We start from the raw sequence: 27,759 nt of genomic DNA, 5'->3' as shown, positions 1-27,759 counted from the left end.
CTTAGGTGCTGCTCAGGTGCTCACAGACCACCTCTGCCTGATGCGGGATTGTCCTGCGTTCATGGCTCGCCCAGCCTCCCCGCCCCTGTGCGCTGGAATCACCTTCTGTTCCCCCCCAACCAGAGGGAGCCTGGGGCTTCGCCACCCCCCACTCCGGCCTATCTCCCAGCCTTATCTTCCCAGCTCTGCAGCCTGACCCCTGCTCCCCCCCACCGAACCGCACCCTTTGCCCAGCTGCCCTCCACGCCTCCCAACTCCCAGGGTGGTTCCTTGGGTTCCCAACTCTGAGGTTGGACCCATGAACCACGAATTGGACCAGCTTGACGTGAAAGCTGGGACAGGTCCCCAGACTTGGGGCACCGGGGGTGGCCTCTGAGGCCTGGGGCGGAGTCCGGGCCTCCGCCACAACGACCAGCGGTGCGCTCGGGCGGATCAGGGCGTCCGTGGTGTGTTGGCAGATGCGCGGTTGGATCAGAGACGCGCCAGAAGAGGGGACCCGGGAGGGGGCTGGGGAGGACCTGCAGCGAACGGAAGAGAAACCGGGGCTGACTGAGCGCTCAGCGGATGGTGCTAGGTTCAAAGGCAAGAGATAAAGCACAGGCAAGAAACCTGCGGCTGCATTCCCCCAAGGCGCGCCTCCGTTGGTGGGGGGGGGGGGCGGGCGGGGCTGGAGGCGGGGCCCTGTAGCGCAGGGAGGGGGTCCAGGAAGCGGCCTAGTCGCACGGAAGGGGCCGAGCTCCGTTAGGACCCCGCGCCCCGCTGGGCTCAACCAGTCCCCGCCCCGGCCCCGCCCCGGCCCCGCCCTCCAGGCCCCGCCCCCGATCCCGCCCCGCGCTCCCCTAAAGCCTGCTTCCCCGCCCCCGGCCGAGGCGGTGCCCGGAGCAGAGTCCGGCTGCGTCGTGCGGGCGATAAGCGTCTCCTTCTCCTCTGCATCTGCGCCAGGCGCGCTCTCCCCCGCCCCGCCGCCGGCCCCTGGTGCTCCCGGCAGCCTGAGCCCCCAGGTAAGCGAACCCCCCGCGCCCCGAACGCGGACCGGAACGCCACTCTCACGGAGAGCTCCGGCCCCGCCTCCAAGGCCATGGCGCCCGCGGCGGCCCCCAGACGCATGCGGTCCCCCATCAACTCGCCCGGGACGGCCTCTCGGGGCTTCCCATCTGGTCCCAGGCCCGGGCCGCCTCCCCGATAGAGCCCAGCTCCCCCGAGGGCCCGGGCGCCGCGAGCGCCCGAGGACGGGGCTGCGTAACGGGCGGGCCGGAGTGGGGACGAGCCTAGCACGGTGACGCGGGGGAATCCGGATGTGTGAACGCGAGGACCGCGACGGGGGGTGTCGGTCCGTCACCAGAGAATCCATGCCTAAGGGGTGCCACCGACGTGCCAGGTCTGGGGATGCAGCCGGGGCCGTGGCCTCCGACCCCGCGGCCCGGCCGCGTCGACGGCTGGGACCCGCGGAAACAGACACAGATCATTCCAGCCATGCTAAGTGCGGGGAAGACAACACATCTGGGAGATGGGTTAGCGTCAGGGAGGCATTCTCGGAGAAGGTGTCATCCGGGCCTGAGGGGACCAGCCAGCGAGGGGTTTTTAGGCCCAGAAAACAGCAAAAGATTCTGAGGCAGGGCCCAGACTGGTGTGTTTGCTGAGCGGAAAAGAGGCCAGCGTGGCTGAAATGCAGTTTGCTGGGGATCCGAGGTGAGAGGAGGTTGGCCCCCGGGGCCACGAAGATAACGAGGCGGATGTGGATTCCGTTCTCAAGTCTGTGGTGACCACGTAGGCTTAGAACAAAGTGAGTGACCGGGTCCACTTGTGTCTTAAGAAGACCCAAAAGCTGCTGTGGCCAAAAGAGACCGGAGGAAACCCTGGAGGAGGCTGCTGGTTTGGACCCGACAGGAAGGGGGGGATGGAAAGTGGGTGAATTTGGGTTCTTTTTGTCAGAAGAACACTGCCTGTATTCCCTGCCTGCTCAGAAGTGGGACAGGAAGGAAAGTGCATGGAAGAGATTTCTGGCACCGGCAGCTGGGAGTGTGGAAGGATAGGAAAACTGAGGGAGAAACACATCTGAGGGTGTGAAGCTGTTATGACTGAGTCCGATTTCCAAAACCTGTGAGATACCACCTGAGGGGGAAGGTGCCTGAGGACCTGACTCTGAACCCAGGCCAAGTCCAACGTGACTGAGTGCAAGGGGGCACCCTGGATCTGTTGTATGGGGCCACCTGAAATAGAAATTCTGGAGGGTAGGGTTGTCTTTGAAGCCCCCGACCCCACCCCAAGTCCCTAGCCTCAACTCAGCCCCCTTCCAGAAGGAGCTGCTGTGAATAAACTTGACAGTGGTGGGAGTGCCCAGAGCCTCACTCAGCGCAGCTGGGTCCCTGTAGGCCCAGCCAGGCTGCAGGGAGGAGGCAGTTGGGACCTTCCTTGCCTGCCCTCCCAGCTCACCTACTCCCAGCTGGGAGCCTTGGTCATTGAATTGGCCTTGGGGCCCCAGAGAAAGTTTTCTGGACTTCAGTTTTCCCATCTATAAAATGGGTCAATAGTACCTGTATCTGGGAGTATTGTTCTGATCAATGGAAGTCTCGGCTATGAAATAGGAAAGGGCTTGGCCAATCCCAGGGGCAGCCTTACGCCTCGGGGGATGGAGGAGGGCTGCAGCACTGGTGGGAGTTCTGGGCCCGGTGAGCCTCCATTTCCTGCTCTGAGAAATGGGAGGAAGGCATAAGGGCGTCCACCTCCAGAACCCACAGTCTGCAGACTGAGTGAGTTAGGCATGTAAAGTGTTCAGTTGGCCAAGCGCCTGGTGTGACGTGGTCACTGGGCACAGGAGCCGCTGGGATGAGTGTAGCTGGCCGTGGGGAGCTGGCTAGGGCTCACTCCTCCCACCACCCCTGGGATGCCCACAGGAAAGCAGGCACCAGGGGGCACGCTCCTCTCTTATCTGGGTACCACAGGCTTTCCCCTTTCCGGCTGTCTGGAAGCTGCCTCTGACCTTGTCCTGCCGGTTTGAATGTAGTGCTCTCAGGCTAGTGACTTCACCTCCTGGTTCAATTTCTTTACCTATAACATGGGAATAATAGCAGTCATCTCCTGAGAGGTGTCCGGCTGGTAATAAGCACCTGTGAAAGCAGAGGGGATGCCCGGGTGGAAGCAGGGGGAGCCCCGAGAAGTGACCTGATTCAGCCTCTGGAAGGGTGGGGGAAGCCTTCTTGTAGGAGATGACCATCTGCCAGGTTACTAAGGATTTTTAAGAGTTCATGGCCAGAGAGACCAGTGAACAAAGATGTGGAGGGGAAGCACCACAGCATGCATGGGAGGAGCTGCAGGCAGGAACCAGGAACTCGGCATGGGAGTGACTGCACTGGTCCAGACCCTGATGAGACTGGACCAGGTGGAGGTATGGATGAGAGAAGTGGGTACATCCTGGATAGACTTGAAGTTGAGGATGGGGTGGGGATGGAGTAGCCACTGATGGGTAAGCAGGTTCAGGCGCAAGTCAGCAGTCTATTTCCCAGCATCTGGAAATTGTGATGCCGCTAGACACCCAGGTGGAGACCGGGTGGGGGGGAGGCTAGAGCTTGGGAGACATCCCCACCCTGGTGGGATGGATTGGAGAGAGGGTGGAAAGAAAGAAACCAGGAGTGGGTGGCAAACCAGAAGCCAGGGGAGCAAGGGCTTCAAAGTGGAAGATGAGATCAGTCTCTGAATCCCCTGCTTGAATAATTTCTCCCCATGGCAGGGGTCTTACTCCCTTATTTGGTTGCCGTTCCTTCCCCAATGCCCAAGCCATTCAGACTGGGCTTCTTTTTGCTATCCGTGAATCGGCCCCTCAGACCCAGCCTGGCTCTGACCAGATTGACATAGAGGAGGCCTTTCTCCTCCGTCAATCTGGCCTTTGTACCTTTGTTAATATGATCCTGTCACACCAGTTCTCCACACTGAACCAGCAGGATCTCACCTCTCTCCCCGCTTCCTCCTAGGCTCCCCAAACCATATTTTGCTTCAGGGCCCCATGACTGTATCCAAGGAGGGGTCAGGCCCCTGCCAGCGACCTCCTGAGGATCCCCCCCACTACCCTGTGCTTGGCCCCAGCTCCCTCCCACCCTGTCATTGATTCATTCAGCACGTACTTCTGAAGCACCTGTGCTGGGAGGCACTGGGAACTAGCAGTGAACAAAATGAAGCTTCCCTGCCGCCCCCCACCCCACCTCATGGATGGAGCCGACGTTCTGGGAGGGGGGCAGCCGGGAGAGGGAAGAAACCTGAAGGATGAGAAGGAGCCAGCCAGGTGGACATCTGGAGGAAGAGCATTTCAGGCAGAGGGACTAGCATGTGCAAAGGTCCTGAGGCACGACCTGGCCTGGCATGTTGGAGGTATAGCCGAGAGGCCACTGTGGCTGGAGCAGAGTGAGCCATGGGGAGAGTGAGGAGAGGGGCAGATGAAGAGACTGAGGGTCCTCAGGGCCCCTCAATCCAACAATTGCAGACCCTGGTTGGGCCCTTGCTTGAGGGGTGCAAGGTTGTTGGGCCCCACTGCTGTGCGGTTTGCAGGGGTGTTGCTTTGGTGTGTTGTCCCCTGTGTGGAGTGGTCAGTGCACCCTGAAGGCAGAGGAGGCTGGCAGGAGGAAGGAAGAGGAGGCCAGCCCTTTCCTGGTGGGCAATGCTTCTCCCCTTCCTCCTGCACGTGGCGGGGGGCTCAGCTGACCTGGGAGAATCCCTGGAGGGGCTGGAGGGAATGGAAGGAAGTAGCCAGGGAGAGGGTGCTGATGGAGACAGAGAAGGGGGCCAGGGAGGCGGAGGAGACGCAGAGCCCAGAGCTGGGTGTTGGGGCAGGATGTTCTCAGGGAGGTGACCGGAGATGGTAGGCAGGGGCCTGGCTGGGCCTTGAAGATGAGCGGCAGAAACCAGAGCAGGTGTGTTTTGAGGATGGCCCCTCCACCAGCCTGCTGTCACTCCCTTTCCAGGTGTAGGAGAAAAGACTCAGCATCCCTCCCCATCCCACCCCCCACCCCCGTGGACAAGGACCTGGTCACCTGGGCCTGCTCACCCTTCCCACCCACCCCCCCTCATCCAGGTATGCACCAAACCCCTCCAGTTTCAAAGGCTTCACAGAGGGGATTCGGACACTTGGGTGCTAGCACCTAGATCAGTGGTTCTGTGGAGCCCAGACACTGTGGCCTGGACCGTTCCCCGACCCCCTCCAAACTGGGGAGGGGTGCACCTAAGGGCACCTCCCTTCGGCCCTGGCTCAGCATTTTTTTTTTTCTTAGGCTGCGCTGCCCACGGCATGCGGGATCTTAGTTCCCCAACCAGGGATGGAACCCGTGCCCCCTGCTTTGGGAGCGCGGAGTCTTAACTACTGGACTGCCAGGGAAGTCCTCTTGACTCAGCTTTGACCGTGATCCTGGCAGGAGTGATGGGGCCACAGCTGGATCAAGGCTGACCTATCGGGAGATGGCAGGGGACAAGGGCAGTGACAGGAGGGGAGAGCAAGCAGGACGAGCTCTGGAAATGTCAGCCTCTGGGTGTCATTTTTCCATCTGAGCTGTTGGCTAGGGCAGGTCTAAATATAAGGTTGTCACCTCCCTGCCCTCACCTCTCTTCACTCCCCGCTCTGTTCCAGCCCCAGGGGCCTCGTCTTCTATGCCTTGAATCAACCAGGCTTGGTTATGCCTCAGGACCTTTGCACAGGCTGTTCCTGCTTCTTAGAATGCTCTATCCCCACGGCCTCCTCCCTCATCTCTCTTTTTTTAAAAATAAATTTATTTATTTATTTATTTTTGGTTGCTTGGGTCTTTGTTGCTGCGCGCAGGCTTTCTCTAGTTGCGGCGAGTGGGGGCTACTCTTTGTTGCCGTGCATGGGCTTCTCCTTGCGGTGGCTTCTCTTGTTGTGGAGCACGGGCTCTAAGTGCACAGGCTTCAGTAGCTGTGGCATACGGGCTCAGTAGTTGTGGCTCGCGGGCTTAGTTGCTCCGTGGCATGTGGGATCTTCCCGGACCAGGGCTCGAACCCATGTCCACTGCATGGGCAGGCAGATTCTTAACCACTGCACCACCAGGCAAGTCCCTGGGCCACAGATTTTAAGGCAGTTCTTGGAGGAGGTATCAGGCTGTCCTCAGGTGTCTGCTTCCTCTAACGTTGTTCTTCTCACTGGCAAAGTAGTGACTCTGAATTCTGAAATGGTCGCCTTTTTTATACAACCAAGTGCACGTGACTCTACACACATGTTGCAGTTTATGGAATAGGATGCATTTATTTGACCTCAGAGCCTGTATGAAGAGCCCAGGGAGCAAACCTGAGTTGTGGGTCCTGGCTTCAGTGAAGTTGACTCTGAGGGTTAAGGATTTTCAGGATCTTTTCCAGGGGTACAGCATGAAAGTCTCGGTGCTTGAGTTGAAAAAATTAGGCAGGTGCTTGCGGTGACTTCTGCTAGCCAAATAGGCTGCAGGTGCTTGCCTCTTTCAACCTGTTTCAACTTATGACAGCATTCAGCCAGGACTCTGAGATGAACCAACTGAAATTTTGGAATTCGCTGAAAAGTCATGACTTCGGACTTGGGAAGTCTAAAGAGGACACGAGACGGCTTCCCTGGTGGCACAGTGGTGGCCAGTGCAGGGGATATGGGTTCGAGCCCTGGTCTGGGAAGATCCCACATGCCACGGAGCAACTAAGCCCGTGCGCCACAACTACTGAGCCTGCGCTCTAGAGCCCACGAGCCACAACTACAGAGCCTGCAAGCCACAACTACTGAAGCCCACGTGCCTAGGGCCCGTGCTCCGCAACAAGAGAAGCCACCACAACGAGAAGCCCGCACACCGCAACAAAGAGCAGCCCCCGCTCGCTGCAGCTAGAGAAAGCCTGCGAGCAGCAACAAAGACCCAACGCAGCCAAAAGCAAATAAATAAAATAAATAAATGTATAAAAAGGACATGAGGCATTTGCATACAAGGCTTGCTCATATATTACCTAGAGATTGGTCACAGAATATTTAGAGACCATCACTGCAGCCATGGCTTTCATTCAGAGTAGTTCTTTACAGAGAAACAGAGGCTAGCTGTCTCTCTCTGATACTGAAATATTCTCTGATCACTCCCCTTTGTGAATGTTACCAGCATTTGTTTGTGTTTTGCCTAGACATTCTCCATTGCCTTACCCATGCTGATTTAACTTGGCTCCTCTGAGGAGGTAATATTTGAGCTTGAGGCCTGAGTTGGAGCTGGTGGTGGACACTCACAGGAAGTGGAATTTGTTGATTGCCTCCCCTCCGGATCCCTCTCTCCACTGGGGAGGCAGACACATCCCTGGGCAGTTACAATGCAGAATAAACTGGGCCAAACAGAGGGACCACAGGCTCTCTGACCCAGCCTGGCAGTCCTGGAAGACTTCCTGGAAGCAGTGACAGGCAAGCTGCTTACTTGAAAGGTTAGGGGAAGGTGAATAGTGATCCAGGTGGAGGAAACAGCCTAGACAAAAGCTATTGCATTGGGAGTTCCCTGCCGGTCCGGTGGTTGGGACTCCACACTTTCACTCCCGAGGGCCTGGGTTCGATCCCTGGTCGGGGAACTTCGATCCTGCAAGCCGAGCAGCATGGCCAAAAAAAAAAGAAAGAAAAGAAAAAATTAGGCATCTGGGTACTGCATTACAGCGATGTTTCTGAGATATGAACAGACCCTGGGAATCAGGCCATGGACACTAGGCTGAGAACCGGGGAGTCTGGTAGCTGCAGGAGGTCAGCAGGGTAGAGGGGGCGTGGGCAGGGCCAGATCACAAAGACCTTGGTGATGAGTGCCAGGCGCAGACGGAGGGGTGCCCCCCATGTGGGCCCCCTCTCCAGGGTTGGGGAGGGACAGGCCTGTAGAGTGAGCCTCTGTGGGGTTGCTGAGAGAGCGATGGATGGGAAAGAGGAAGTGCTTAGTCTCCAGTTACACAAACACCCCTGGTTCTTTTTTTTATTTTTTTTTTACACCCCTGGTTCTTAAAGGGCCCACGGACAGACTCCCCCTGGGGACCTTTCCCTGCACCACCCCTGATGAGCCATCTCGCACGTGCCCTGCTTGGTTCCCTGCCCTACCTAGGTGGGCAGGCATGCACTGGGGTGATAACTCCTTCAGTGAAGGCGCTGCTAGCCTGAGGCCACCTGCCAGGAGCAGATCCTCCCAGGCTGGCTTACTCTGAAGTTCACGGTTAGCCTCTGTCCTCTGGGACCCTGACAGGTCTGCAGGCCCCTGTTCAGCTGTATGTCAAGTCAGGGGGTACTGGGGCTCCCAACTCTTGAGGCCACACCCTCTCCGCATCCATCCTCACCACTCTTCCTTCTAAAATGATGCCTTCTCCGAGTCCCCCATGCAGAATTTGCCCAAAAAGATCTTCTGGTCCTGTCCCACCCCTGGGCTGTGTGTCCCCAAATTCCTGCCCAAGCCAGTAGTTCCCAGATCAGGCTGCCCACCCCAACATGCTCTAGCCCCACCCCCTGAAGACACCCCTACCCAGCCGTGCTCCCCAGCCCCCATCACCTCTCAGACGCCAGCCACTGGTGACCTCTTGGGGCAGAACTTCGCTAATCTGAAATCCCAAGGACAGCCCATGTGCCGGGGTTGTTCACAGGAGAATCACCCCCTTCTGTGGACATCGAGGCCCAAGGCTCCCATTGCTGCCCCTGTGTCTTTAAGGCTCAGGTGACAGGCACTTGTCAACTTTCTCTTGAACAAGGAGGGCTCAGACCTGGGCTGGCAGGCTCACCAGAGTTCAGTACCAGCCAGGACCGAATGTCATCTTCTTTTCCTCGTGCTTGTTTTATGGCCACTGTCTGCACGTGATGCTGAGAAGCTGGCTTTCTCTTTCTCTTTTTTTTTTTTTCCATTATAATTTATTGCAAGATATTGAATATAGTTCCCTGTGCTATACAGTAGGTCTTTGTTGTTTATCTATATATAGTAGTTTGTATCTGCTAAGTTCAAACTCCTGATTTATACCTCCCCCCACCCCTTCCCCCTTTGGTAACTAAATTTGTTTTCTATGTGTGTGTCTGTTTCTGTTTTGTAAATAAGTTTCATCTGTATCATTTTTTTTAGATTCCACACATAAGTGATATCATAAAATATTTGTCTCTGTCTGACTTACTTCACTTAGTGTGATAATCTCTAGGTCCATCCATGTTGCTGCAAAAGGCAGTGTTTCATTCTTTTTTATGGCTGAGTAATATTCCATTGTGTATATGTACGGCATCTTCTTTATCCATTCGTCTGTTGATGGACATTTAGGTTGTTCCCATGTCCTGGCTATTGTGAATAGTGCTGCTGTGAACATAGGGGTGCATGTATCTTTTTGAATTATAGTTTTGTCCAGATGTATGCCCAGGAGTGGGATTGCTGGATCATATGGCAGCTCTATTTTTAGTTTTTTGAGGAACCTCCCTACCTGTTCTCCACAGTGGCTGCACCAATTCACATGCCCACCGACAGTGTAGGAGGGTTCCCTTTTCTCCACGCCCTCTCCAACGCTGGCTTTCTCTTTCGGGGAAGGAGATGTGGATGGAGGGAGGCAGCCTGGGCAAAACCCGGAGGCAGAGAGACCAGGGCAGAGGTGGCCACAATGATTGAGATGAGCGACGGGGCCTCGTCAGTGGGAATTGAGCAGAGAAGGGGGGACTCGCTTGATTGTTATGGAGGAGATGGATGCAGTTGTGGGACCTGGTGAGTAGCTGAGTGTCCAGGGTGATGGGGGGTGGTGAGGAGGGATTGGGATGACTCCCAGATTCCTGTCCCCAAAGACTGGGTGCATGGTGGGATCTTAGCCAAGAAGCATGCTCAGGGTGGAGGATAACTTGAGTGTGATACGTCTGGGCGAAGCATAGCCAGGCGGTGTTGGGTTAGCCGGTTTGGCATCGGGGGAGAAACCTGGCAACTGCAGGAATCTGGAAAACCAAAGCACAGGCACACCGATTGTGGCTTCCGGGTGGGTGAGATTTCCCAGGGAGAAAAGCTGGTCTGAGAGGGTACAGGACTGGCATCATTTAGGGCCAAAGGAGAAGAAAAACAGCTTGCATTAGGTTAGGCAGGCTGCCACGGTTGTTAGGAGAGCCAGACGGGGGGGGGGGCAGGTATACTACTAGGAGGTCAGGAATCCACGGAGAGATAGTTGACCACTGGGATTGGCCTGGGCCAGGGGGCGGTCACCGGCGACCCAGGCAAAGTCCAAAGTAGCGAAGCAGAGATGGGGAGAATCACAGACATAAAGGCAGCAGGTCCTGTTTTCCAAGAATGCGTGGGCTGCCGTTGCCGGGCTGAGGTTCCGTGAGCCCGTGTTCATCTAGAACGCTGGGTGGTATTGAGCTAAGTTCACATGCAGCCTGGCCGTTTACCAACCGTGTGACCCTGGGATGATAAGTCAGTTCAGCCGTGCCATGGGGGCGGTAACCGCATCTCCCTTGGGGTGCAGGGAGGTGGGCGCTTGGGGCAGTTGGCACGGGGCCTTCCTGGAACTAGCGTCTTTGGCAACACCTGGGGTGGTACCAACACCGGTGTGTTGAGCATTCGCTGCGGTGGGTGTGAACAAGGCCTGCTGTCCCAGGAAGCAGTTTGGCTTTTGCTCCTACTTCATTCTACCTGAAACCGCCTCCATGAATGCTGTCATCTGGGGGCAGCAGAGGGGCCCAGCAGCCAGCTGGTGGGAGAAGTGGGGCAGGTGTTAGACCAGTTTGGGCAGAGGTGGGATGCCATCAGAGTACAACCTGGAGCCCACAGTTCCCTCCACCCTGGAAGGTGGGTAGCAGCAGCATCTTGGGGGCTGACCTTGACTGGGAATTAGTTTCATAAATGGTGAGCCGGGAATAGGGGGCTGCTTGCCAGCTGGAAGTGCCCCCTCTGAGCCCCTATTTCCTCTCATCAACTACCCCTTCATTGGAAACCTTTTCTTTTTTTCTTGTACAAATATAGTTTTCTATTTAAAAAGTCACCCTTGGGCTTCCCTGGTGGCGCAGTGGTTAAGAATCCTCCTGCCAATGCAGGGGACACGGCTTCGAGCCCTGGTCCGGGAAGATCACACGTGCCGCGGACCAACTAAGCCCGTGTGCCCCAACTGCTGAGCCTACGCTCGAGAGCCTGCGAGCCACAACTACTGAGCCCATGTGCCACAACCACTGAAGCCCACATGCCTAGAGCCCATGCTCCACAACAAGAGAAGCCACTGCAATGAGAAGCCCATGCATCGCAATGAAGAGTAGCCCCTGCTCGCCACAACTAGAGAAAGTCTGAGCACAGCAACGAAGACCCAACGCAAAAAAAAAAAAAAAAAAGTCGCCCTTAATATATGCACACACTGGAATATTATTCAGCCTCAAAAAGGAAGGAGATTCTGACACCTGCTACACCATGGATGAACCATGAGGATATGATGCTCGGTGAGATAAACCAGACACAGAAGGAAAATACTGTCTGATTCCACTCATAGGAGGGCCCTAGAGGAGTCAAGTCTGTAGAGACAGAAAGTAGGATGATGGGAGCTAGGGGCTGGGAGAGGGGGAAGCGGGGTTAGTGTTTAATGGGGTCAGAGTTTCAGTTTTGCAAGATGAAGAGAGTTCTGGAGATGGATGGTGGGGACGGTTGCCCAACAATGACTATACCTAATGCCACGGAACTGTACACTTAAAAAAGGTTAGAATGGTAAATTTTTATGTTACGTGTATTTTACAATTTTTTAAAAAATTTGTCACCCTGAAACATACTTCTTGTAAAAATCAGAGCATCACAAAACAAGCTCACCAGCACCACCCTCCCTCACCCTCCTGATAGAATAACTCCCCTGAGTGTGGACCATATCCTCAGAGCACACCAATTGCATGCATGTTGGATCTTTTGATATTGTCCCAAGGTCACTGAGACTCTGTACATTTTTTTTAATTGTGATAAAATACACAGAGCCTAAACATGTACCATTTTAACCATTTTTAACTGCATGCCTCAGTAGCATTAAATACGCTCACAACCTTATACAACCACCACTGTCCATTTCCAGATGCACATTTTTATTTAATCTTTATTTTTTTCTTCTCTCTTCTTCTGTTTGGTATTTTCTTTTATCTCTCTCCAAACTAGTTAGCTCTGTCTTCTACAATCTCCAATCAGCTATCAACCCCACAGTGGGAAAAAATTTTTTTTCCTTTTTCTCTGGATAAATAATGCTTTCTTCTTTTTTTTCCCTTGCACCATGTGTATTGCATTCTACTTATATATTTTTTAAGGTATAGTTGATGTACGATATTGTATATTTAAGGTGTACAACATAGTGATTCACAATTTTTAAGGGTTATACTCCATTTATTCTTATTATAAAATATTGGCTATGTTCCCCGTGTTGTACAATATATCCTTGTAGCTTATTTATTTTATATATAGTAGTTTGTACCTATTAATCCCCTACCCCTGTCTTGCCCCTCCCCCCTTCTGTCTCCCCACTGGTAACCACTAGCTTGTTCTCTGTATCTGTGAGTCTGTTTCTTTTGTGTTATATTCACTAGCTTCTTTTGTTTTTTAGGTTTCACATATAAGTGATATCATAGAGCATTTGTCTTTGTGTGACTTACTTCACTAAGCATAATACCCTCCAAGTCCATCCATGTTGTTGCAAATGGCAAAATTTCATTCTTTTTCATGGCTGAGTCCACGGTGAATTTTTTACTTCAAATATTGTACTTTTCAGTTTTAGAATCCCCATTTGGTGCATTTTTATAATTTCTGCTTTTTTTTTTTTTTTTTTGCGGTACGCGGGCCTCTCACTGTTGTGGCCTCTCCCGTTGTGGAGCACAGGCTCCGGACGCGCAGGCTCAGCGGCCATGGCTCACGGGCCCAGCCGCTCCGCGGCATGTGGGATCTCCCCGGACCGGGGCACGAACCCGTGTCCCCTGCATCGGCAGGCGGACTCTCAACCACTACGCCACCAGGGAAGCCCCCTTGAGTATATTTATAATAGCTGCTTCAAAGTCCTTATCTGCTCATTCCAACATCTGGGTCACCTCAAGGTCAGTCCCCATTAATCTCCTTCTTTCTTGAGTATGGGTCATGTTTTCCTGTTTCTTCACATGTCAGGTAATTTTGGATCGGATTGTATGCTGGACATTGTGAAAGATAAATTGTAGACACTCTGGATTCTGTTGTGGTCCTCTGAAGAACGTTGATTCTTTTTTTTTCATAGGCAATTAAACTGTCTGGACTCAAGTTCCAAAGTCTGTTTTCCTGTAGTGAGAGGCAGGTGTTATCTTACTTTCTTTTAGCTTTAGCCGGGCTGGTTGGAGTCTGCCTTGCACATGGTTTAAGGGTTAGCAAGAGACTTGCACAGCATTTTTGGATAGAATTTGGACTCTTTTTTTTTTTTTTTTCTTTTTTTGGCTTTTTCCTTTCCTGCATGTTCTACTCCATTGTTGAACTGTTGTGGTCTCTTTGGGCTCTGTCTTCTCATTTTTCAATCTAGTTTCTATTTCCGGTAAATAACAGTGAAAACTGGGAAACTCGTCCCGTGCTGTTCCCTTATTGCCAGGTATAGACTCCCCTCCAACTTCTACCTATCTTTGGTCACTCTCTAGAGCAGTACTGCCCAGTAGAATTTTCTGCAATGATGGAAATATTCCGTATCGACACCGACATGTGCCCAATGTGGTAGCCGCAAGCCACATGTGACTATTGAGTGTAGAAATGTTGCAGATACAACTGAAGAACAGAATTTTAAATTGTATTTAATTTTAATGAATTGACATTTAAATGGCCACATGTGGCTAATGGATACCATATGGCAGCGCCAGAGCTTTCAGGTAGTTTTTTAGTATGTAGTCCGGAGTTTATCACTGTTACCTCTGAGAGGGCGGTTCTGATGCAGCTAACTCCGCTATTACCAAAGACAGAACTCTTTTGGTGGCTTTCCATTTCCATGAGTTACGTATCAGGCCATTAGTGTCTGTCTGCATTTTGCTTTCATTTTTTTCCACTCAGTGATCCTCCCAAGTCCGTGAACATAGAGCTTTTCCTCCTCCCCTTGTCCCAATTTGATATTTTCTTAATTGAAAAAACTTTTTAATTGTGGTAAAACACATATAACAAAAAGTTTATCATCTGGACCATTTTAAAGTGCACAGTTCAGTATCGTTAAGTATATTCACATTGTGGTGTAACCCATCTCCACGACTTTTTCATATTCCCCAAACAGAAACTCTGTCCCCATTAAACACAACTCCCCACCCCCTCCCCCAGCCTCTGGCACCCATCATTCTACTTCCTGTCTTTATAAATTTGACTCCTCTAGGGACCTCCTATAAGTGGAATCGGACAGTATCTGTCTTTTTGAGACTGGTTTATTTCACTGAGCATCATGTCCTCCAGATTTATCTGTATTGTATCTTCTCCTTCTTTTTTTTTTTTTTTTTTTTTTTTTTTTTTTTGCGGTACGCGGGCCTCTCACTGTCGTGGCCTCTCCCGTTGCAGAGCACAGGCTCCGGATGCGCAGGCTCAGCGGCCATGGCTCACGGGCCCAGCCGCTCCGCAGCATGTGGGATCTTCCCGGACCGGGGCACGAACCCGCGCCCCCTGCATCGGCAGGCGGACTCTCAACCACTGCGCCACCAGGGAAGCCCTATCTTCTCCTTCTTTTAAACACTTATGTAATATTTCATAGTATGGAATCCTGAGGTTTCTGCTCCCCAGCATTGGACATCCAGGTTGCTTCCAGCTCTCACTGGAAGGAAGAGAGGGAGGAACTCCAAAGGGACATAAGGAAATACGGGGGAGTGATGGATATATATGTTCATTATCTTGATTGAGGTGATGATTTCCACCAGTAGGTACATATGTCAAATGCATTGAATCACACACTTTAGACATGCATGGTTTTTGCATGTCGTTCAATAAAGTCGTGTTGGTTTTGTTTTTGTTTTTTTTTTTTTTTCAACTGTAATAGCCCAAGCTCCCCTTACACTCCCATCTGTATGCTTTATCCCTCCCAGTCCCGTGCAGGTAACCTATCAGATCCTGCTGCCTCACCCCGGCTTGCCTCTGGGGCTGGGCCTGCTCATTTCCCTCCTCAAACTTCCAGAGACCTGCTCCCCTCTCCTCCCTCAGTCCTTCTTGAAACCTCCCTGACTGAACCCCCAACACACACCCACACTAGGTGATACTGGGGACCCCAGAGATCTCTTCCTGATCTGACCCTCCCTGTCTGGTAGTGGGAGAGACTCAGCTCTCTAAGCTCCCTAGGGCCAGCCAGGGCTGAACAGAAGCTTTGAAGAAAGACCTAGGGTGGGGTGGGGCAGGGCGAGGGAGGGAGCTCTGCTTCCTTAGGGTGGGAAGGGTAGAAAAGGCCTCTTAAGGAGGGAATTGAATCTGACCCAGGTCTTAACTGGCCCAGTGAAGGGGGTGTGGGCACTTCCGGGAAAAGGCACCACCTATGTAAAAGCCTGGACTGCTGGGGGATGCTCTTGGGAATCCTAGCACCTGGGTGTGGGGTAGTGCAGGAGTTATAGCAGGGAGGGAGCAGATTCCAGGCGGTCGGGGACCCCACTGTCAGCCCCCAGGCAGCTGCAAAGCAACCCTCATGGCCCCACTGTTGGTTGCTTTATTGGGGGGCAGTAGGGGGCTGCATCACCAAGGGGTGGCGGTGTAGGCTGTGGTGAGGAGGGGTGGCCAGTGGGCTGCGGATTCTGGGGGACACGGCCTGGCTCACCCAGACCCCCCCTTAGTCTGCCCGGGACAGGGTTGGGGGGTGGTATAGATGTTAAGAAAGCAAAGTTCAATCATGTGTGAGCTTCTGGGGCCCTGAAAAGGCTCTGGGACGGGGTGGTGGCGGTGTAGGACCTTGTTCCCTGGGAAACCTTGATAGGCAGAGACAGGCCTGTGAGCCCTGAGCTCACTGGTGGGCAGAGCAACTCCCTCCCCACCCTGGAGAGCTTCTAGCTCTGACTCACTCCCTTGTTGGCTGCGTGACCTGCGTCCAGCTGCTCCTTGCTTTGAGCCCCTGGCTTCCCAGTTCTGAAACAAGGAGGCAGTGGACCTACACCATGGGGATCAAGCTAACCTTGCCCAGTAAAGCAGGTGGTTTCTTTTCCTAGAAAGTTTGACCACCTGAGCCAGAGTCCTCCCATCCACCCACCTGTCCATGTGTCTGTTCTACCTGCTTTTTCATCCACTTAGCAAACATTTAGTGGGTACTTACCATCGTCCTGGGCCCTGAGGATACAGCAGTGACTAAACAGCATTCTTGCCTTCGTGAGGCTTATGTCTTGGGATGAGGCAGACAAACAAGTGAATAAGAAAACAGATCAAGTGGGGTGAGGGGGCTGAAGCAACAAAATAGGGTAAGAAGATGGTATAATATGGTGGCTTCTTTGGTAGTGATGAGAAGACTTCCTGAGGAGGTAATACTGAACTGAGATGTGAATGATGAGACAGAGGTTGTGTGGGAGGACAGCACATGCAGAGGCCCTGAAGCAGGAATGAACTTGGTGGGTTGGACACAGCACATGCAAAGGCCCTGGGGCAGGAATGAGCTTGGTGAATTGGAATCCCACCAAGCAGCCATTACAGTAAATTGAGCTAGTGTGGGGGAGGTGGGGAGGGTGGGGATACTAACAGGGCCAGAGTGTGGAGGGCAGGAGTGTGTCTAAATATGAGGGGCTGAGTCGAGGCAGAGCCCTGGACTTGGGGCCCTCCTTAGGGTCTTTGAAGGTGGTTTCTCCTGGACTGGCTGCATCTCTGGTCATTAGCACCCCGCAGGGACCCTGCTCAGAGAGGCCAGAGTGGAGGAGCCAGGGCCCAGTGCAGGGGCAGCTGTGGTTATCTACAAATAAACCCCACTTAGTCCATCATGTGTTCCCTGCCTGGGCCTCCAGCCGAAGGAGTCAGGTGACCCCGGGCAGCAGGCGAGGCTGCAGGGGCCGGGTGAGTGTGTATGTGTGTGTCTGTTCTTCCCTGGGCAACCCAGACATCTGGCGTATGAATTGATTTCCTTCTTTCACAACCCGGGCAAGTCCTACACTTCCAGCTAGATTTAAAATAAAACCAACCTTTGTGCACAGCCCTGCTGTGCTGGGCAGTGCTGGGGCCTTTGGGGGTTCAGGGGAGCGACATTCCCCCCTCCACGTGTCAGCACAAAGCCCTGCTCTCTCGCTCTCTCTCTTCCCCAATCTGGGGATATTTTTAGCCGCTAAGAAGGATTATCAGAGTCTGGCTCCCAGGTGGCAGGGGCAGGGCTGGGAGTGGGACCAAAGTGCCTTTAAGAAGCAGCTGGGCTGGGAGACCCGGCTGGGGAGAGGGGGCAGGGTGCGGTGAGGAGGACGAAGCCTCAGGCTGGTTAGGCTGGCCACCCGTTTGGCGATTCTCCAAGTGACTCCTCAGCAGCCCTGGGTGAGCCGGCGCGGGCTCATTCATTCGCTACAGCTTTAAGGAAAGGCTGCAGAGGCCGGGGTGGGCGTTGGGGGAGGGGCGGTGGGGGGGTGTGTCCAGGAAGAACCACTGGGAACCTGCGCAGACCAGCACCCTCCTTTCCAGACTGCTCCCCATTGCCCCCTCCTCTCTACTGCTAATAGTAACTGTGTTATACTTAGTGCTCGCTCCACCCCAGGCATTATTCCCAATCCCTTCCGTGTGGAGGCAGGGGGCATTGTTATTCCCATTTTACAGATGAGGGGACTGAAACACTGAGTGGCAAGGTCAATGACAAGGTCAATGATGGGTAAATTGCAGGAATCAAATCCACTGCAACAGCAGCATGGAGCATTTACAAACTGCTTAGCTTCCTGAGCCCCCACAACGGTGCAGTAAAACAGAAGATCTGGCTGTACCCATTTTTCAGATGGGGCAGCTGAGGCCCAAGGAGGCAGAGTGTCAACGGGAATGAGCAGAGGAGCCGGGGTCCAAAAGAGGAAAAATGAAAGTTGAGGAGGAGTGCCTCCCTGACCCTCGTTCCCGCCTGCCTGTCGGGAGGAGGGCATCTGTCAGGGGCAGGAGTGGAAGAGAAGTTTGAACCTTGCTGGCCATGGATGCCTGGTTACAGCCGTACCTGAGCCCCTTCTGTGTGCCAGACACTGCCCACGTGTTCCACATGCAGGCTCACTGGCCTGCTCGACCACAATGCAAGGAAATGGGTGACTTCTCAAACCTCAGAGTCTCTTCTTTATCAAGAGGGTAAAGGGGGTGGGCAAACAGACAGACACAGGTTACAGAAAGGGTAGGAGGTCCAGGGCCAAGACCTCTGCAGTTCGGGTGTGTCAGTCTGAAGCCCCCTTGGAAGGCTCGCAGGTTTGGAAAGTGCATTTCTGTTTTCCCCTTCTGACTTGAGGACCAGAAAGGGCGATGCCTGCTTCAGCTGAGGGGACTGGGGTTTGAGGCTGGTCATGCTTCCTTCCTTTTCCACCCTCCCCCCCACCAAAAAGACTGCCTGGCCAGCTTCCAATGTCACAGTGAATGAGGCAGAGCTGGCAGAGGGTGCTTTAACTGGATCTGAAGTAGGGGCAATCGGGAGGTGCCTCCAGGAGCAAGTGGCAACTGAACTGGGTTTTGAAGGATGCATAGGAGTTTGCCAGACAGACATGAGGGCTGAGACCTTGCCAGCTTTCCCCACCATTTTATGTCCTCAGCACCCAGCATGGGACAATAAATATTAGATGGGCATTCTAGGCAGAGGACAGCATTTGTAAAGGCTGGGGTGTGTGAAATCATACAGTGTGTGTGATTGTATCAGAGTGTGTCAAACAGTGAATAGTGGGCTTTGAGGCTGGGGACATGGGCAGAGGCCTGGGATTACGAGATGCCATCGCTCTTGTGTGTTCTCACTTGTCCCCAAAGCTCATCATGACATGCTAGCACCATGGCCGTGGTGGACCCGATCTTGGGTGGGGGGAAGAACATGGGGTTGGGGGCTTGGATCCCTGGGTTCTGGCTCCAGCTCTAGCTGGCTGGGGGCCTTCCCAGGATGCCCAGCCCACTTATATCTGCACGGGGCATCTGCACTGCCCACTTGAATCTCTAGCTGGCTGGGGGTCTTCAGATGGGTGGGAGGGCCCCTCAGGAGAAGGCTATAGATGCCCTGTGGTGGGTGTGGCTCCTGCTAGGAGGCTGTAGGGAGTGAGGCCAGGAATTATGGGCTGGGTGTGTGCAGTTATGCCCCAGTGGGTGCATGGGATCAAGCGAAATTTGCCTGTTAGTGAAGTTGGTTTCTTTTTTTTTAAACCATTTTTAAAAAATTGAAATATAGTTAATTTACAATGTTGTGTTAGTTTCAGGTGTACGGCACAGTGATTCAGTTGTGTGTGTGTGTGTGCGTGTGGGTGTGTATATATATTTTTTTCAGATTCTTTTCCACTAGAGGTTATTACAAGATACTGAGTAGAGTTCCCTGTGCTACACAGTAGGTCCTTGTTGTTTATCATTTTATACATAGTAGTGTGTATATGTTAATCCCAAACTCCTAATTTATCTCTTTTTAGAGAGATCAACCACCTGGGCAGAAGTTCCCCCATCCACCTGTCCAACTGTCTATTCTGTCTGGGCCTCCCGAGCCTTGTGGGTCTAAACTAGCCACTGTCACACGCCTGTCTTTTTTTTTTTTTTTTTTTTTTTAACATTTTTTTAAACTATCTATTTGCAGATGATATAATCTTTTTCTTTTCTTTTTTTTTTTTTTTGGTTGTGTCAGGTCTTAGTTGCGACACATGGGATCTTCGTTGAGGCACGCGGGATCTTTTCATTGTGGCCCAAGGGCTCCTGTGGTGCACGCGCTTCTCTCTAGTTGTGGCGTGTGGGCTCCAGAGCGCGTGGGCTTTGTAGTTTGCGGCACGCGGGCTCTCTCGTTGAGGCGCCCAAGCTCAGTAGTTGTGGCACACGGGCTTAGTTGCCCCGTGGCATGTGGGAATCTTAGTTCCCTGACCAGGGATCAGACCCGCGTCCCCTGCATTGGAAAGCGGATTCTTTACCACTGGACCACCAGGGAAGTCCCCACACACCTGTCTTAAAGAAAAATGCACAACAGGAGCGCTGTGAGTTTTCGTTTTGTTGGGTCTTTACTGGGGACTATAGCCCTTGAAGAAGGCCACTCAGTAGCTCTGAGTAAACAGCTCCAAAGAGGTAGGGGAGTAGCCAGAATATATATGAATTTTTTTGACTAGGAAACGCGTGCAATCAAGCATACATCTTGGGAAAGGATGACTGCCAGTCACAAAGAACAGATATCTCAAGTTAATGATGTTCGTGCTTGTCTGTGTATGGGAAGATACACGAATCTGAGGTCATTGAAATTCTTCCTGCTGTGCCTCTGAACTACCCAGGAACCCTTTGATCCAAAGCACAAAACGCCTCATCCTATTCCCATCCTGAATTCCCCTCAGGGCGCATGCCTGTAGGTTGCAATTTAACCCTTTGTATAACTGGATAGTGAGCGACACTCTGTTCCTTTTTTTGTTTGTTTGACACTTTTGCCCATTTGTCAGCCTGCTGCCTTTTGGTGTCCCCCCCCACGCTGGAGTGTCCAGTGGTGGCGGCTACTGCTAATCCCTGCAATGATGCCTGAACCTGGACGCCATAAGGCGTGGGCTGTGGGCTGCTCCCTCATCTACACCCCTTCCCTGGGGGATTGCATTCATCCCCTGCCCCAACCCTGGAGGAGCTTCTTGTCACCAAACCCATCTCCGGCCCCCAAATCCACTGTCGATGGAAAACAATGCACAACCGAAAAGTTGAGAATTATGTTTTATTCTGCAGACATTCTGAGGACTTCAAGCCCAGGAAACAGCCTCTCAGGTAGCTCTAGGGAACTGCTCCAAAGAGGTAAGGGAGGAGCCCAAATATATACAGGGGTTTTTGCAACAAAGACCAGGTAGTCAGAACATCAGAAGATTACTGTTTATTAAAAGAAAACCAGATAGCTCAAGTTAAGGAATTCTGGGCTTTTCTCTGTATGGGAAGATGCAAGAATCTGGGCTTACTGAATTCATTTCTTTGATACGCACCTCAGCTGTCTGGGCCAGTAATCTGTGCTTTCTCATCCTGAGTCTCCTCGGGGTGCACTGTCGTGGGTGGGTGTAGCTAGATGGCAGGCATCCTGTTTCCATCCTGAGTTCCCTCAGGACTCACCATGGGGGGAAGGGGGACAGCAGCTGTAATGTGGTGGCTTGTTGGCTGCAACATCCTTTGCTCACTGATACAGCAGGCAATATTTTTTCATTGACACATCCCCCCCCCACTTGTCCAACACCAAACCCACCTCCTGCCCCCAAATCCATTCACCATCCTGGTTCACCCAGTTCCTCAGACTCTGAGAATGTTTCTTTTTCTGTATTTGACTTGTGATATTGTGATTTATAGTGAGAAGTAGATACTTGGCCTTCCTCGGTTCCGGGCACAGAGCTTTTAAAACCCTGAGAATTTCCTAAGTGATAAGAGGAATAAAGGTGCCTTTTGTTATGTTAATGAGGTGACTTTTGGAAAGCCCCCCCACTCAGGTCACCCCAGGATGGGACTGGTTGCCAGGGGAACCAACCTCTTGATGAAAGGGTTGGAACTTTCATTCCCACCCCTGGACCTCCAGTGGCCAAGGATTTAATTACTACGACTATGTAATGAAGCCACCATAAAAACCCTTAAAGATGGGGGTTCGGAAAGCTTCCAGGTTGATGAACGTGAGATTTGTGGAGATGTGCAGGGACTGGTGCATCTGGGGAGGGTGTGGGAGCTCCACCCCCTTCCCCATACCTTGCCCTATGATTCTTTCCATCTGACTATTCCTGAGTTATATATCCTTTTATAATAAATCGGTCATCTAGGAAGTAAACTGTTTGTGTCCTGTGAGCTGCTGTAGAAGATTAATCGAACCAAGGAGGGCTCGTGGGGACCTCCATCTATGGCCAGTTGGTCAGAAGCTTGGCGTCTGAAGTGGGATGGGTACAGCCTTGTGCGACTGAGCCCTCGACCGGTGTATCTCCATGTAGATGGTGTCAGAGTTGAGTTGAATTGTAGGATACACAGCTGGTGTCGGAGGTGGTGTGGGGAAAAAACCCACCTGTCGGAATTGAAATCAGAATCGACTTTTTTTTTTTACGTATTTTATTGAAGTATAGTTGCTTTACAATGTTGTGTCAATTTCTGCTGTACAGCAAAGTGATCCAGTTATATATATATATACACACACATTCTTTTTCATATTCTCTTCCATTATGGTTTATCATTGAATATAGTTCAATGATATATTCAAACATTGAATATAGTTCCCTGTGCTATACAGTAGCACCTTGTTGTTTATCCATTCTATATGTAATAGTTTGTATCTGCTAACCCCAAACTCCCACTCCATCCCTCCCCCACCCCGCCTCCCCTTGGCAACCACAAGCCTGTTCTCTATGTCTGTGAGTCTGTTTCATAGATGAGTTCATTTGTGTCATATTTTAGCAGAATCATAGACTTTTTCAAGGCAAACTTTTTTTTTTTTTTGCGGGGTAGGAGTTTATTAATTTATTTTTGGCTGTGTTGGGTCTTCATTCCTGTGCGAGGGCTTTCTCTAGTTGTGGCAAGCGGGGGCCACTCTTCATCGCGGTGCGCGGGCCTCTCACTGTCGCGGCCTCTCACGTTGCGGGGCACAGGCTCCAGACGCGCAGGCTCAGTAGTTGTGGCTCACGGGCCTAGTTGCTCCGCAGCATGTGGGATCCTCCCAGACCAGGGCTCGAACCGGTGTCCCCTGCATTAGCAGGCAGATTCTCAACCACTGCGCCACCAGGGAAGCCCCAAGGCAGACATTTTAATCTGCACAGAGAAAGGGCCCACAACATAGATGCACAGCTCAGTGAATTTTCTCAATAATAACGCACCCTTAATGGTGTCCACATCCTAATCCTGGAACCTGGGGATGCGCTACCTAACGTGGCAAAGGGAAAGTGAGATTGCAGATGGAATTAAGGTTGCTAATCGGCTGACCTTGAGATGGGGGGAACGATCTTGGATTATCTCGGTGGGCCCCCATTCTGGCCTCCAAGGCCACTTCCTGTATGGAACCAACCCCCCCCCCCGCTTGCCATCTCACCTAAAATAAAAACACGGGCCATAGAACTCCCAGACTGCACGAAATGGAGTGTAAAATGGTACAGCCACCCCAGAGCACAGTTGCTTATGAAGGAAAACATGCAGAATGACCCAGCAATTCCACTCCTCCGGATGGACCCAGGAGACAGGAAAACTTCTGTTCACACAAGACTCGGATGTGAATGCTCTTAACAGCTTTGCTCATAATTCCCCAATGCTGAATGCATCCCAAACACCTATCAACAAGCAAATGATAACCAATCGTGGTATATTCATTTGGTACCAAAGATTAGGGAATAAGAAAAAAAGAAGCTCGGGACTTCCCTGGTGGTCCAGTGGTTAAGAATCCACCTTCCAATGCAGGGGTAACGGGTTCGATCCCTGGTCGGGGAACTAAGATCCCACATGCTGCAGGGCAACTAAACCCGCACGCCACAACTACTGAGCCCCAGCGTGTGCGCTCTAGAGCCCACACGCCACAACTAGAGAGAAGCCTGCATGCCGCAACTAAGACCCGGCACAGCCAAATAAATAAATTTTTTTTTAAAAAAAAAGAAAGAAGGGAGCTACTGATCTTGGAACAATAGGGATGAATCTCGAAAATATTACACAAGTGATAGAAGCTAGACACAAAGACGGGGTTTGTGATTCCATTTATATGAAGTTCTGGAACAGACAAAAGTAATCCCTGATGGAAAAAAAAACTGGAGCAGACATTACCTTTGGACAGTAGAGATGGAGGCTGACTGGGAAGGGGCCCAAGAGAGAACCTTGTGGAGGGATGGGAGTGTTTGTGGCCGGAGGTTGGTTTACACAGGTGCGTGTATTTGTCAAAACTGAGCAACTGTACAGTTAACATGAATGCATTTTGCTCTAGTAAATTTTACCTTGAAAAAAAAAAACACATTCGTCAATATCGAGCTCTCGTTAATGATCTGTACGCTGAAAATATTTAGGGGTGATGTGACTTGATGTCTGCTGCTTTTTAAAATTTTTTTCTTGAAATATAGTTGACGTACAATGTTGTGTTAGTTTCAGGTGTACAGCAAAGTGATTCAGTTATATATATACACACACATATATTTAATTTTTAGATTCTTTTCCCTTATAGGTTATTACAAGATATTGAGTATAGTTCCCTGTGCTCTACAGTAGGTCCTTGTTGATTATCTATTTTGTATATAATAGTGTGTATATTTTAATCCTAAACTCCTTATTTATCCCTCCCCCCCACCCCAGCTGCTTATTTTGAAATGCACAGAGAAATGCACTGGTGGGTGGATAGAGGGATGGATGGATACACATGGGCAGATGTGTGATGAAGCAATAGACCAAAACGTGAATGGGAGAGTCTGGTGGCGGGTATATAGATGTTCACTGTAAATTCACCTTTTCTGTGGGTTTGAAATTTTTCATCATAAAATGTTGGAGGAAATCATCCAAATTCCACGGGTCCTGCATGACCTGCCCCGTCCCCTCCCCCTGCTCTCCCCTTGCTCACTCTGCTCCAGACACACAGGAATCCTCACTGGTCCTCCAACACTCAGTTTTACTCAATCCTGCCTCAGGGCCTTTGTACCTGCTGCTCATTTCTCTGCAAAGCCCCTCCCAGCCCCCTTCGCAGCACCACTACTTCTGCACAAATCCAGGCCCTCCTCACCTCTAGGTCTCAGCTCAGAGGGTGTATGAGCTGAGACCTAGCTCAGACCTTCCTTGATAAATCGCACCACCCTGTTTCTTTTCTACCAGGCCCATCGCACTGTGTTATTTATTTATGAATCTGTTTACTTGTGTATTGGTTGCCTCCCCCTGCTGGGCTGTGAGCTTCACGGTGACAGGAATGTGTCTGCTTTGTTCCCTGCTTGTGTCCCCAGCATCCAGCCCCAGGCGGGCATGTACAAGCCACTCAGAGGATATCTCGTGGACGAATGGATGGATGAGTGGATGGGTGGGTGGATGAACAGATGGATGGACAGATGGCTGTGCGCATAGATGCACAGGTGGGCGGGCAGATGGCTGGCTGGATGAGCAGATGAATGATAGGTGGATGGATGGACGGATGGATGGGTGAGTAGATGGACAGTGGGTGGGTGGATGGATGGATGGACAGACAGGTAGACAGACGGGTAGACGGACGTATGGATAGGCGGATGGATGGATGGGAAGATGGACAGGTAGGTGGGTGGGTGGATAGATGGCAGGCTGGCTGGCTGGCTGGCTGGCTGGGTAGGTGTACAGGTGGGCAAGCAGACGGTATGGCTGAATGGATGAACAGATGATGGGTGGGTGGGTGGATGGACGGACAAACAAATGAATGAACCAACTTTGCAAGTGGGGACCAGTGTGGGGTTGGGGCACTTAGTCTTAAATCTTGGGACCAGGAGAAGCTATGCGGGGTCATCAGGACAGCTGGGCCCCACTGCAGCTCCCCAGCAGCTCGTGGTGGAAAATTGGCCCACCTCGGCCACTGCTTCAGTATCTGGCAGTAAGCTCGATCACGCAGTAGGCTGTCTCGCCCAGCTGCAGCCGGGCTCGTGGGATAGCGAGCGAGAGAGCCGACATTCACACCTCAAGGGGAGTCCACGTGTGGATAGTTGGCCAGGGAGAGAATTGTGGATTTCCTTAAATCCTTCATCTTTGGGCTGTATCAGAGGCACCTTCCCACAGTGGCAGAAAACCTTCCCGGACATTTTGAGACCTCAAGTTCGTGACCCCGATCAGCCACTCCCTTGATTCTGGCCGCTGTTCTCTTGTCTGTAGAGTACAGAATAATAACTACTGTCGTGAGCTATATTTAAGGGTCAGTGAACACTGCGCTAAGCACTTCGTGTGCCGTATCAGCCTGGGCTGAGAGGTGGGTATTACTGTCCCTATTTTACAGATGAACTTGAGATTCAGAGAGGTCAGGTCATTTGCCTGAGGACACCCAGCCCAAGTCTATCCTTAACACTGGCTCTAATAAACTTCAGGTTGCTAGGCGCTGGGGGGTGTGAGGGCGAGGTGCTGGGCCCTCCCACTCTACCCATCCTGTGTGCAGAGTTCTCCATTAACTGGACCCTGTGTCCACAGTATGTGGTCCAGCCTGAATGAGTGGCTATGGCAGGAGAGGTTCTGGCTACCACCCAACAACTCATGGGCTGTACTGGAGGACCGCGATGGCCTGGTCTACGCCCACCCCCAGGACATGCTGATGGCCCTGCCCCTGGCTCTGGCCCTGGTGGCCGTGCGCTTCACCTTCGAGAGGTGAGTGTCCGCTGTGCCCTGGCAGGTTGACCCCGTCATCGCTCGTGTGTGCGCAGCACCCGCCCTGTGCTCTCCCATCTGTGTGATTTCATCCTCATGTGTCCCTGGACGGAGCCTGGCTTTGAGTCAGAGTGCTTTTCTGGGCTTCATCCTGCCCCCAGCTGCCGCCACCCCCACTCCGATGGTCTCTGATGCCTGGAATGCTGGCTGAGCTCAGGTCTGGGTGTGCCAGCATCTTCAGAAAACAAGTGGGGGCCCTGGAGGGGATGTGCCTGCTTTGCTGACCTACGATGGGTCTGCAGAGGCCAGTGAGTCAGCAAAGGAACTCCTGCCCACTCCCTCCTCCCTCTGCCCTGTATGGGCACCTCTCCCCCATCCCCACCTCCTGTCCTCTCCCTTACCACCTTTTTCTCCCGCTCCCCTTTCTAGCCAAAGGAAGGGGCATAGACACTCCAGCCCTCCCCCCCCCCCCGCTTTGGGGCTCCCCTCCACTCACCCCCAGCCTCCTGCAGCCTGGCACCCAGCCCCCGAGTATATGCCGCCTGCCCAGGTTCCCAGCGCCCTCCTGGTTGCCAGGCCCCGTGGATTTTTAGTCATTTCTCATGTGACTCAAACGCTGCCCCAAACTGGAGTTCCTCCTCCTTCTCTGGCTGTTCAACTCTTGGGTCCCTTCCCTCTGACCTAGGTGGTCCCACCCTTTTCTACCTGACTAATGCTGCGGCCACAGCTCCCAGACCTGCCTTGCCCCCATGGCCTACCCCCACCGGGCCTGCCCCTGCTTCCCCCGGCTTCCCCCTCCATGCCTGAGGGCCCCTCCCCCTCCCCTTCCTCCAGGTCCCCCACCTTCTTTGCGACCCCCTGGCCTTTGCACTCACTCCCCTGCAGCTCCTTCAAGGCTGGGTTCCAGGGAAGCCTGCCCTGACCCTCTCCCCACAAAGCCCTTAAACCCCCTCTGGCCCTCACTTCGGGTCCTTCCCTCTGTCCCACTCTTTGGCCACAGGGACGTGCGAGCGTTCTATACTTTGCTTTGACTCTCCCACTCACGAGGACCTTCCTAGGGTCTGGGCTCCCAGGACACAGGCTGGACATGGGGAACCCAGGGCATGTCCACTGACACTGTATTTACCAGACACTCTTTGGGTTCTTCCTCTGTGCCACCCATTGCTCTAAGCAGTTTGTTTGTCTTAACTCAGCCCTCACCCAGTGAGGTGGTACTGTTATTATCCCCATTTTACAGAAGAGGAAATGGAGGCACAGAGAGGTCAAATGACCTGCCTGAGGTCACACAGCAGGTAGTTCAGCGAGGATCGAGGCTTTGCCTGAGGGATTCTGGGAGGCCCAATTCAGCCAGGCCTTGAAGGCTGGGTCTATTTTCCCACCTATTTAGCCAGTGGCTCCAGCTGAGGTGGCAGTGTTAACTCCTCCCAAAGGCATCCCTTGCCTTTCTAAAGGGCAATGGGGTTGGAAGTAGCTTTTCTGGGGTCAA

The 27,759-nt window shown here is 52.5% G+C and overlaps 1 protein-coding gene across 1 annotated transcript in view; it reads left to right on the top strand.

The window, feature by feature from the left end:
• Positions 1-867: 867 nt before the first annotated feature.
• CERS4 (ceramide synthase 4) overlaps positions 868-27,759 on the top strand; it is a 34,007-nt gene continuing 7,115 nt past the window's right edge. Inside the window, exons 1-2 of the mRNA XM_022557147.3 lie at positions 868-1,001; positions 26,100-26,273. Of these exons, the coding sequence (XP_022412855.1) occupies positions 26,101-26,273 (173 nt within the window). The 5' untranslated portion in view covers positions 868-1,001; position 26,100. The remainder of the gene's footprint in view (positions 1,002-26,099; positions 26,274-27,759) is intronic.

This window comes from Delphinapterus leucas, unplaced genomic scaffold, assembly GCF_059928025.1.
Source record: "Delphinapterus leucas isolate spDelLeu-1000000601 "Yukka" unplaced genomic scaffold, BTC_Dleu_Yukka2 spDelLeu_asBTCV2_sq25, whole genome shotgun sequence".
Classification (NCBI taxonomy): Eukaryota; Metazoa; Chordata; class Mammalia; order Artiodactyla; family Monodontidae; genus Delphinapterus; species Delphinapterus leucas.
Note: the sequence above shows the minus strand (reverse complement) of the source record. Positions and strands in the feature narration are given on the sequence as shown.